This window comes from Podarcis melisellensis, assembly GCF_964234715.1.
Source record: "Podarcis melisellensis genome assembly, chromosome: 10".
In the NCBI taxonomy this organism is placed as follows: domain Eukaryota; kingdom Metazoa; phylum Chordata; class Lepidosauria; order Squamata; family Lacertidae; genus Podarcis; species Podarcis melisellensis.
In genome coordinates, this window is record NC_138542.1 from 24,601,603 (window position 1) to 24,614,085 (window position 12,483).

Sequence of the window (12,483 nt, forward strand, 5' to 3'; positions counted from 1 at the left end):
CAGGCTGCTGCTAGGAGTTTGTATGTTTTAATGCTGCAGTGCTTGGGTGTGGCAGTAGGAAATTCTGCCTTTCCACTTACCTCTATATGCCCCCCAATCAATTCACCCAACCTCCAGCATTGTGATGTTTGTGTGTGATGCTCACTTTTATTTTTAAAGAATAGCCAAGGGGCGTTATTTTATGTTCTATCTCAGGGCTGTGCTGCTTATCAACAAGATCAGAGATAAAAGATCTCTCTGGATACCCTTTAGAAAGGATCTCTGAAGAGCAGGCAGAGGAGTTTTATCTCCTGATCCAGAGATGTCCCAGAAGATGTATAAAAACCTTTGAATCAGTTTATAAAATGGGTTTTTGGTTAGCAGTCTCCCAAAAGCGATTTGTTCTGCAGTGCAGACCACCAGCAGATCTCATCTATACCCCATTTCCTGGCCTTTCCCCAGATAGCCAGTGCATTCACAATCCGCAAATGCTTAAATACAGCCAAATTGGCAGGTTATAGAGTTAAATCTATTTTTCTACTACAAATCTGCCTGGTAAAAAGGGAGTGGGTGAGAGGAAAGAGATATACCTTTGCTTTAAACATTAAAGTTTAATTCATTGCTATTCTAATAAAAAAAACCTCCTCAAGGCAATCACAAAACAATAATAATAATAAAAATGTTGTATGAGGGTCGTTCAGGAATTCCCCATAAGCTCCTTGAATGTCACATGTGTTTAGACAAGCCACCCTTCAGTGCTAGCACTCCCAGTGCGGCTTACGGTAATATTAAAGCAATCAAAAGAGAAACAATAATACCAACACTACAATACGAGAGAAAAGTAGTAAAAAAACCAACCAGCAGCAAAATTAAAAACCAGCACAAGCCATATTTAAGGGCCAAACCAGATGAGACTCCATTCATGCAATTAGCATTTGTGTAAATGACTTTTCTAAAAGCCAAACAGCAGCACCTGCTCCAGATTGGGACCATAGTTTGTGGGGTAATGTGTGTGTGTGTGCAAACAGCACTCTCTCTCGTTCTCTCTCTCTCTCTCTCTCTCTCTCTCTCTCTCTCTCTCACACACACACACACACACACACACACAAAAGCATCTTGCTCCAGATTTGACCTCCCATGCCTGCTATCTACATTGGGGGAAAAGCTTTCAGATGCAAGGGGCAGGGGCAATATGGATCAGAAATGCAGCAAAAGCCCCTTTGCCTCACCCACAGCATTCTGGCTCAGGGCTCCCCTGCACCTATTTACTTTTTTTTTTAAAACGGTCCCACTTCCACAGATATCATCTTGTTTACTACCGCCCTTAAAGAGCCTGGGTTGTCTCCTGGGTGCTGAAAAACACGAGATTTTCAGGCAAGCCTTCCAGGAGAGCATTCCGGAAACAGGGCACAACAGCTGAAATGCTGCTTTGTCTAGTGTCACTCAAGTACCCTTCAAAGGCGCTAGAAAAGGCCCTCTGAAGATGACCTCAGTGTGCAGGAAGGTTCATGTATTGCAGGAGAAGCACCAGCCAAGGACCAAGCCGTATAAGGCTTTGAAGGAGCGGTGGGGCATCTTCCACAGCTAGAGGGCTACATTCCTGAATAAGATGAATTCATAAAATCCTGAAAGGGGCCACAAGGATCATCTAGTCCAACCCCCAGCAACGCAGGAATCTTTCGCCCAACATGAGGCTGGAATCCATGACCCTGAGATTAAAAGTCTCGTGCTCTACCAACTGAGCTCTCTCTCCCTTCTGAGCAACATTTTGCCAGAGCTGGAGTCAGACGTAGGTCAGCAGCAAAACAATAAATCAACTGAGGCCAGTGAAGTTAATTATTTAGTCAAGGGAACAAACCACTACTCTGGCCTAGTGGTCTCATCAACTCTTTCTGGGAGGTCTTGTCCCAATGAAGCAGCTGCGAGGACTGAAGGTCCCTGCCTTCCCAGAGCCCACTAGGACTCCTCTTCAGAGTCTTTCTCAAGCAGCCTCAGGCTGTATCGGTGCACAATCTGTGTGTTCTAGGAGACCAGGGTTGAGGCAAGCTGGTCGCAGAAGGTGGAGACTCTTCAGCTTCTGCCTCGGAGTCTGAACTGTGCTCTGCCGCAGCCTCTTCCTTTTCACAAAACGCTGTCGCCGCTTTTGCCTCTGACACCTCCATCTCCCGGTCTGCTCCTTCTCCTTGTGACCACTCAACCCATCACCAATTGGCTGGCTCTGAGCTTTCTCCCCCTGGGGGTTTCCCTGGCTGGTGCCTTCCATCAGTGCTCTGCACCCATCCGGTCCATGACATCTTCTGAGGGCTATGTGCCAGTAGTGACAGAACCAGGAACAGAAGTGGACAGAGCAGTGGTTGCAAGTTTTACCTTTGTATGTTTTGGCACCTACTCACATATTCACCTCTAATCTCCACCCAGGCAGGCAAAAAACATTATCCGAGTTCAGCGACACATTCCGATCAGGTAAAAACATGGTGGGTGTGGAGCAAGCAAATGATATGGAGCAGGGAGTGAATATGGCCCAGGGAGAATCCAGGGGGACAGACAGAGAGGCCTCAAGTGCTGCATTCGTTCCCCCGGCCTGAGGTTCCCTACCCCTGCTTTAAAGATAGGCATGAGCCCTTTGAATTGTACTCTGGAAGGGATCCTCAGCCAGCGAAGCTGTTTTAGACCCAACAAGATACACTTCCCTAAAGTTACCCCTACTCAAATAATAAGGTTTAATTGTGATGTTAAACATAAGAAGCAAAGTGGTAGCATGTCAGAATGTTGAAATATACTATTCTGTATACCATTCCTATACTAAAATTGTAATCCTATAATCTTAACCCAGGAAAAGCATAGGCATGCATAGTCTTGTGTTATTTGATGCTAAAGAACACAAGGGTTTTTTTACACTCCGCCAAGAATCAATATATGAAGCAGACTGCTCGACTTCCCTAGAAAGGACATTCTGTGCTTGTGGTGCCACCACCTACGTGGCCCCAAATCACATATTGTGGAATGGGATTTATCGAAAAGAAGGGAAAAAATACCACTATATGAAATGGTATGTGGTGGGGCAGGGGTTCTCAGGTAATCAGTGGGTATTATTGTTACCTCCAGACTATATTCCTGTTGTATCTGGAGCTATGTATCTTGGTGGAGCATGCACACATTTAATACTACTTCCCTGTAGCAGGGCTTACTTTTTTAAAAATAAAATAAAATGCCACTCCTAACAAGGGTGATTTCTTATTATTTGGTAGTTACTTCACAATTCTAGATAATTGTAAGAAAAGCAGGAGCAGGAACAAATGCTAATAATTCATGGGTGTTGTTGTTGTTGTGCGAGTTAAATATAATGGACATAAAACCCAAGTAGAGATGTTTGAAACCTATGCATAAGATATATAGGAAAGGACTGGGTGCGGGAAGCTTGTTTTCCACCCCATTTGTTGGATACTAGACGCTCTTGCTTCCAACCATCCATAACACTTAGTACAGTTATCAGATAATAACTTTAAAAGGTTTTACTTGTATGATAAAGATTTATTCGTATGATTTTAATTCAGCATAATTAACATCTACTATTTTAAGAAACCCAATTTTGGTAGTGATAATAACTGGAGCTTGGAATTTAATTAGAAAAGCTATTTCAGACATAATCACTTCTGCTTGTAATCATTACCCTTCTAACGGAACTGCACTAAAAGAATGTGCCTAAAACACCTGCTAAGGTTTTTCAGTAGGGAAGACATTGTTTTTACTCCTAAAGACAATTTTGAAAAGTCACAAGCCCGGAAACATCCTAAATTGCGATGTTAGCTGGAAGCACAGCCAAGACCAGATATTCCTAAGGGTCCTTTACGGCAGAGGAACAAGGCGGCTTTGGAATCTGAGAGCTTTCCATGAGTTTACTCAGGCCTTAACACAGCTGAGAATACTGCTGAATAATGAAATGGATCAACACCTGGGCACCTCTCTTCTTTTGCCAACCTGGCTTTTTCAGTTGTTTTGTACAACAACTCCCATCAGTCCCAGTCAGTATGTGCTTGACATACATTACTTCTTATCTTCACAACAAACCTATGATGGTGAGATGCAAGATGTGTGTAAGGAGATGGAGAGTGTGAAAGAGAATGGTAGCTTGCCTGAAGCCACTTAGTGAGTTCATGGCTGAGACAAGGTTTGAACTGATGACTTCCTGGCTCACAGGATACATTCGTCACCACTAAATCAGCTCTAAGATAAGTTAGGGTTAGAATGCCAAAAGCCACTCAGTGAACTTAATAGAAGAATGGGGATTTGAATCCAGATTTTTCTGATCTAAGCCATGTCACCATCCATTTAGTTATCACACTGACTCCTTAAACATCAGATGACATTCCACTGGCATAACCTTATTGGTGATGGTTTTCCTACAAGGTGCTTGTACACAAAGGCCTGAACTTGAATCTAGGACACCTTAAGGTCTGCCTGAGCCCTTATAAGCCCAGCTTTACCACCAATAGTATCCAGAGGAACGCTGTTAGTTGTCCATTGCATTTCAGATAGCTTCAGCTAGAACATAGGCATTCATTGTTGTTGGTCTCATGCTGTGGAATGCTCTTTCAGCAGATCCTTACTACTAATTTTGAGGTCTCTCTTGAAGACCTTTTATACTGGTAGGTCTATTCAGCTTAGCTTTTCCCAAAGGAGACAGTAGTGGTAGTTATTTTGTATAATTCTCTTGACATCTCATAGTTTACCTACATATATTATTGTACACTGCCTTGACATTTTATGAGGGAGCAGTTTTATAAATATTTTTATAGATAACATAAATATGCCGTAAATTAGAAGTCCCCCCCCCAAAAAAAATAGAGTGGCATAGAAATAATTCAAACAAACCCTTTTTTGTGTTCACCTGTGACAGAACTGAGCTGCTGTAACATAGTGAGTACTGTTATGCACCACTATTATGTAAATATTCACAAGCAGCTTGTTTTCTTCTGCTTCCCTACCACATTGCCAGATTGATTACAATCAGACACAGGAGCAGGATTCCCCAGAAGCACAGTGGGAAAGGGAAGCAAGATCTAGAGATTACTAGGAGAACAACAAGTGCCCTGAAAAGAAGAGAGATGGAACACAAAAAGGCAAAAACTGCTCTTCAAGGGATGAATATCAAAGCACACTGCAATGTTGCACCTCAAGGATCTGTGGGCATACTGAAGTCTTGCAGTTTGTTCCAGTTCTTTCCTTATGCTGACTTTCATTACTGAATGGGATTTCATCTTCCTGAGGCTTCAGAGCTAGTGGCATGGCCTTTTATAAAAATCTGCAGGAAAGTGCGACAGGAGTAACTGCATAAGCACTTGGTAGACCAACTGGCCGTTTCAGGGATGCATACTTATGATTCAGTAACACCAATTTTTGTCATCTAGGACGCCTTTTACCCATTCTCTTGTACTTCAAGAATCTGAAGCATGTGCCACTGCAAGCTAAACCAATTTCTGACAAAGCTGGCGTTGTGTTCGATAAACACATGCCATATGTTTGTAGAAAATACTTGCTCATCCTGGATCTGTTTCCAGCCATTTCCCTTCCAGTCATCTCTTTACTTCAACTCATGCACATACGGTTCTTCAGGTATCTGAAGAAGTGTGCATGCACACGAAAGCTCATACCAAGAACTAACTTAGTTGGTCTTTAAGGTGCTACTGGAAGGAATTTTGTTTTGTTTTGACTATGGCAGACCAACACGGCTACCTATCTGTATACGGTTCCAACGTTACATCTTCATTGGTGTTTAGAAAGAGACCGGCAAAAACAGGCATGTGCCTTTCAAGGATGGGATGCAACTGCAAGCTAAGTAAAATACACGGCAAAAAGAAATAACATTCATCCCCTTTCTGTTGCAACAGCTTGGGCATAGCGTCCCAAAATACACCTGACAGTACAAGTTTATTCAGAAGGAAGACTGATGGCTTTCAACAGGATTTTCTCCCAAGCATTCAGGAAACTGCAGCTTGACAACACAGTCCTTTGCAAACTGACTCCCAAACACTTTATACTCTGATTGGTGGGGCTTACTCCAAGTGCATGCATAGAGTAACAGCCTGAATCCTTCAGACACCATGCAGAGACTAGCCACAGATCTGATTCACCTGTACTTGTAGGGTTCAGAAATATATTTGGGTGAAAAGCTATATAGAAAGAGCCCACTCTCTGTGATGATCTAGCGGGCCAACAGCTCCACACTGGGCAAAATATTCCTGTATTGGAGGGGGTTAGACTAGATAACCCTCGTGGTCCCTTCCAACTGATTCATGTATCTGTAAATATTTTAGAAAATTTGAGGAGATATTTATTTGTTTATTAGGCTTTGAATTATTCAATTTTATCCTTAAGGGTGCACCTAGTTTTCTGGAAGTAAACCAGCAGAACTCGAATGAGCTTACATTTGAGGACCTGCAGAGGAACACTGCCCTATAAAGTAGTAACGCCATGGTACTTCTCTCAAGACACGTGGAAGTATTTGCATGATGGTTTGCACACCGGGTGACGATGCCTACACGTGCTGCAGACCATTGCAACAAGAAGGCAAGGAAACGCTGTTATTTCCCTTTCCTAGCCCTTCCCTTGTCACGGCCTGTCAACTTTGCCACGCACCTAACTATATAAAGGGGTTGGCTCAGTCGGTACAGCAGGAGACTTTTAATCTCAGGGTCCTGGGTTCGAGTCCTGCCTCGCAGGGGGTTGGACTAGATGACCCCTCGTGGCTCCCTTCCAACTCTACGATTCTAATGATACCACGGAAGCGGCTCAAGAGTCACGTCGGCACACAGCGCATGAAGCAGCCACCGGCTGTAACGTGGTCTCCGGAACTCACCGCTCTTCCTCGCCCGCTCCGCCGAGCCTTGGGGAGTTGCCATGGCCACAGCCTGCAGCCGAGAGGATATCGCGCGGCGAGGCTACGCAGGCACGCGGGGGATTCCACCGGGCTGGGCCAATGGGAGAAGACGAGGCGCCCCTTCCCACCGCCCCTCGTCGTCGTCGTCGACGCAAGGGATGTCGGGAGCGCCGGGCTCCGTCTTTTGTTTTGGCCGCGGGCTCTGCCCGAGAACACACGGCGCGGAGCGGGAGGCGTGGCTTTGCCGAAAGACTACACTTCCCATCATGCCATTGAAACTTCATGCCGGGGGGCGTTGAGAAAGAGGCGAGCGAGAGGGGAAGGCGGGGCAAGGGGGCGGGGCTGGCGGCGGCTGTCCCAGAGCGCGAGCTGGGCTCCGTCAATCAGAACAATGACTTCTCCGCGGTCGCCTGAGGAGCGGAGCTGAGGCGCGCACAAGCGAGCGGGAGCGCTGGCCGCCGGGCAAAGGGGGCTCGCCGCTTGGCGGTCGCTGCTGCTGCTGCTTCTGCTGCTCTGAGGCGGAGGGGAGCCGCGGCTGCTGCTGCTCCTGTTATTGTTTGGCCAAGAGGGACCCAGAGCCGCCTTGCACTCTTTGGAGCATGTGGATTCCCACCGAGCACGAGAAATACGGAGTGGGTGAGTGAGGAGAGCTCCCCTCAAGAGACCTCCTTTGGCGCCCTTCGGCTTGTCCTCGCTTTGCCCTCCCCGGGTCTGGCTTGCTGCTCCGAAGGGGGCGAGTCGGGAGAGGAGAAGGCGAGGCACCTATCCTTCGCACCCGCCGCGCACCCTTTTGCTCCTTCCAACCTTGATCTTGGCAATTCGTGCATCCGTCTGTTTACTTTCCAGTCGGATGCTGCTGTTTGGTGCGAGCGAAAGACCCATCATTGCATGAGATCCATTCTCTTCCCGTTCCTCATCCTTCAACATATCACACTCTCACACACACACAGAAAAAGTGCCTTTTTGTGGTTTTGGAAATGTGGAGCAAAGGGGGCGGGGAAGGATTGGATCTCTATCTTATTATTTAAAAAATAATAATTGACGACCATTGCACGTAAGAAGAGTAAGTGGCTTTTTTAAAGAGTCTGCATGCAACGCGATATCCAAACAATGTATCCAATTAAGCAAGCAACATCGTTAAAAAAAGGGGGGTGTTCCTCAGTCCTCTTGGCGTCCTGGATAAAAAAGAAAAGCAGACTAAGCAAGCTCTCGATTGTGCGAAAATGTGTATTTTGGCATAGGATTTAAAGACAGGCTAAAAACTGCTGCCATCTTTCGTGTAGATTGCGAGAGGCACTAGTGCGCGGCTGAATGTGATGTGGGGGTGTGTGTGTGTGTGTGTGTTGGGGTTGGCCGAGGAGTGTTTTTGTTTTAATCTGGATAGTAACCTACTTCCAGTAGTGGTGTTTTTGTTCTCGGCTTTAATGGAGTACAAAAGTGTTTGGATTGCCCAAGGAAACAGACAGGGTGGTGTATTGTCAGTTAGGGAACTTGCGATCCTGTTGGAGGAGGAAAGGCTGCTTCCATCCTCTTACAAAAGGTGAACAACAAAGGACGTTAGATGTTGACTGATGAATGTGGAATTTCGCATCTTTCCCATCACCCCGCCTCCCAACAGCGGCATGTAGGTTTTCTTCTGATTTTCCTCTCTCCTTACACACACACACACACACCCTTGCCTCAACTGACTATTTAAAGCTCGCATTTTCTCTCTCCTTCGTCACTTACACCAGATTCTTCTGATACTACTTGGGGCTATTAATTTCAGCCAGACAGATAGCAAGCTTTCCGTTTTAAAGAAAACAAATGTTAAGCCTGCGGTATTAATTATTTCTTACATTGTGCCTCATTTTAAATTTACTTTCTAAATGATGTGAACATCAAGGATATCTTCCCTGATCTGGGTTTTGGATAGCAGTTGCCAATGGGCGATGGGGTTATTTTGCCCACCTCTCCTTTGGAGATGAGATTGCAGGGTTTCTTCAGCTGATAGACAAAGTGATGAAGAATTGGTTATTGTTTCGTTTCGTAGTTGCTGACTAGTTCACCCCAATAGCAGCTGCTTTGATTGGCTTTACAGGTGAAGGGCATGGCAAGAATGTTGCTCGCTCTGGTCTTGAGGTATGCCTGCATGCTGAATTGCAGGTGTAACGAAAAATCCAGCTGGAATGCAAAGACTTTCTGTATATGTGTGAGATCTCTCTGTATTTAACCATGAGCATGGGAGCCAGGATGCATGCCATGCAACTGCTCCATTTGGAAATGATCCCAGATGCTGCTCTATGACCCAAATGTTAAATTATACAGATCATTGATGGGATTTATTTTCTTGACTTCTTTATGTACCCAGTCACAGCTGGGCTGCTGGATATTGATTAGTCCTCCCATTGATCTTTGCGGGGAAAATACACACACTGAGCTATGCACATGGATTGAAAAGCCACTTTGGTATTTCCTGGAATGGTATGTGGGATATTATTGGTCAAGTATTTCAAGCTATAACATTTGCTTGCATTTTTGTAACACTTTGAAAGGGTCCCCCCCAACAACTGAAACAGATTTTCCATACACGAAGAACAATCTGAATGCTACAGTTTATTTCAAGGGAAGGAATACACACACACACACACACACACACACACACGCAATCTGAATTGCCAACCTAGAGTTGCTGGACCATAACATTTTCCTTGAAAGATGTCTCTCCCCAGCGAACTTTGTATTGTGCTCTGGTTGCTTCCTCTCTGTTGAAGTGGAAAAGGTGTGACAGTGTCGCTAAGCTATTATTCTTGTGATCTCAGGGGAAATACAACATACCCTTTCCTGAAGAAAAAAACCAACCCTTTGAACAAGCCCTTTCCTGATCTAAATATTTGGTTCTCTTTCTTGAATTGCTTTCAGCATATGCCACTGTGCTACATGGAGAATGCACCAGGCAATTGTCACTGGCTGAGTGGAGTACATGTGCTGGCTTATGAATGGCTTCAATGTTGAGTCAGTGATTGCTTTGGTGTCTTGCCTGAACATTTGCCAGAAAGAGGCCTTAGGCACCTCTTCATTAGCGCAGTTAGTCACCGGACAGGCAACTGGCTTTTCTTTCATCACCTTAAAAATGAATTGCCGTTGAAGCAAACCCATAAGAATCCTGAGATGTGAAGAGCAGCAAGTGCAGGGAAATGATAAAATGTGTGTGATGGGAAGTACTGTTAACTCCCTTATTACATGCAAACCTAAGAGCTGTATTTTATTTTATTAATATGAAGGGTTCATGATTTTCAGTAGGCTTTTGCTGCCTGCTTGGTGTACAGCCTGATACTGTGCATATTTGCTCAGAAGTAATGTCCTCCTGAGTGCTGTGGGACTTCTTCCCAAATAGTAAGCATTAGACAGCAGCTTCCAAGATGGAGTTCCTCCCAGCCTTTCTCAACCTGTGGGTCCCCAGAGGTTGTTGAACTATAGCTCCCATCACCCCTAGCTAGCAAGGTCAGAGCTCAGGGATGATGGGAGTTGTAGTCCAACAACATCTGGGGACCCACAGGTTAAGAACATAAGAGTACATATGGCAGCCATGCAGCCTGGCTTAAATATGTGTTTAAGTAACTTTGCCTAGAATTACAGCCCTAATACTATATATATTCATACCAAAGCTCCAGTGTGTTCAATGGGTCTTAATTCCAAAAAAGCACGTACTGGTATATAGATTCAGCCTTACGTTGCAATCCTAAACTCATTCACTAGGAGTAAATTCCTTTGAACACACTGGGACATACCTATGAGTAAACATATGATTCCTCTATTACTGTGTATGTAACTATGAGCCCCCCCTGCCCAAATTATGACCAATTTGTTTTCAGCCCAGCTTTTCTCCCAGGTAAATAAGAATTGTCGTTAAGTTTGCTATTCTACGCACACTTACCTGCAAATGAGCAACGTTGACCATAAACACGCGTTCAGTTTGGCTATTAGTCTGCTAACGCTCCAAACTAAAACCATAGCATTTTTCATCCTAACAATTTTACTACAATGATGTACTTAGCCTTTTTAAAGTTCCTGCAGCCCAGTTAGAGCTTACATCAAACACCATCATCAATTTTGCATGTCCAAGGTGGCTAATGCTATAGAGGAGTTGCACTTTAGAGTATGTATGGAGCTTAATCCCATCCCCCCACGATTCTGCTCAGTGTGTCTGATATGGAACTCAGCCCATGCCATGAAAGGTGTCCATAAAATTAATCTGGAAGCTGTAATTTTTGTGAGATATTTAATTCACACCAATCTCAATTCATTTCTTGAATATATCAGCAAACTGAAAGTTGACATGAATTCCATTGGTAATTTGACTTCAGGAGAACCTGTTTAAAGTTCTCCTATTAATCTAATTTTAACATGGAACATGGCCAGTGAACGTTTTGTAGAGTTATTTTGTAAGTCATGGCTTTTAACTGAAAGTCAACTAGGCACACCTGAAATGTATGGGCAAAACAAGTGTGGAATGTGTACTTCCTGAAATTAACAGTGGAGGCACCTGGTTGTATCTGGGGAACAATTTGGAGCTGGCCAATGTGAAATCAGTGTCATTTTAATTTACTTTCCACATTGTTTGACTAGTTCAATGGGTTGCTCTTTTACCTGAGGTGAGGTAGCTAAAATAAAGGCCTGGGGCCTCATTTAATAATTTTGGTTTTGATTTTAAGCACCATAGGCACAGACGGTGGGAAAAGCTGGATTTTGTTGTGGAAGCAGAAGGCGAAACCTTGGCTGGCTGGATATAGCTTATGAGCTGTTCAGCCTATGAGCTGTGCATGGCCTTCTCTTAGATTAGAGGATTAAGTTGTTATCTATTAAAAGTGATGAGAGACTCATCTGTCTCTGCTTATTTTGCCAAATGGAAGTGATGTCTCCCAAATTCCCTTGGACTTCAGCTGATCCAGAATTTTGCTTCATGTTTTAATGCACTGAAATTTAAATACAGCTGGTCATGTTACTTATTCAGTGTAGAAGTCCTAGTTATTGAAGTATCTCAAGAAAAAGTACCCATGGCCACAGGTCGGCTGGGTCACTTGTTTTGCTCATTACGGAAGAGGAAAACTATGGGAAAGACAATTGCAAAGGAGAAAACCTTCCCATCATAGGATGTTTACACCTCATCCCTTTTCTAAACAGGCTTTTTCCCTGACTTGTCTGTTTACTCAGACCCTGTCTTTGAAAGTGCAGATTGAAAGACTCTTGGTTCATTTTTTGCTGTTGTGCTGTTATTTTCTTGATTTTTGAAGTGTAATCTTTTGCCAATAGTGATAATTTTTGGTGCTTCCAAAACCTGACAATTTCATGTTACTTCCTAGGTGGCTTTAAGCAAAGCAAAGTATGCAGTTTTACTTGCAAATACGTACAGTTTAAATCGTCTGACACCAACAAAAATATATAGATATGATGATATGGGTAGAAGTTATTCCAATGGCGGGGGAAATTGTTCTGTATCAAACTCTCCTTTGGTTCATGTTGTCCAGGTTCCCAAATGGGAACTCATGTAACATGTGTGTAAAGTATTTAAAGTTTTCAATGAAACTTCTGGTGAGATCGGGGAAAAAAGGAAGTTATTCCAATGGAAGGAAGAAGGTTTATACATC

The 12,483-nt window shown here is 44.1% G+C and overlaps 2 protein-coding genes across 7 annotated transcripts in view; one reads left to right on the forward strand and one right to left on the reverse strand.

Moving 5' to 3' along the window:
- Positions 1–7,052, reverse strand: part of ZNF277 (zinc finger protein 277) — a 37,656-nt gene extending 30,604 nt beyond the window's left edge. The window contains exon 1 of one of the 2 annotated variants that reach the window (XM_081928991.1): positions 6,836–7,052. In XM_081928991.1, coding sequence (XP_081785117.1) covers positions 6,836–6,878 — 43 coding nt within the window. In that variant the 5' untranslated portion in view covers positions 6,879–7,052. The remainder of the gene's footprint in view (positions 1–6,835) is intronic. The other variant, XM_081928992.1, reaches the window with a different exon arrangement.
- A 176-nt stretch (positions 7,053–7,228) lies between these two features.
- The window catches only part of DOCK4 (dedicator of cytokinesis 4), a 246,183-nt gene continuing 240,928 nt past the window's right edge, over positions 7,229–12,483 (forward strand). For all 5 annotated transcript variants that reach the window (XM_081928903.1, XM_081928904.1, XM_081928906.1 and 2 more), the window contains exon 1: positions 7,229–7,492. In XM_081928903.1, the coding sequence (XP_081785029.1) occupies positions 7,456–7,492 (37 nt within the window). In that variant the 5' untranslated portion in view covers positions 7,229–7,455. The remainder of the gene's footprint in view (positions 7,493–12,483) is intronic.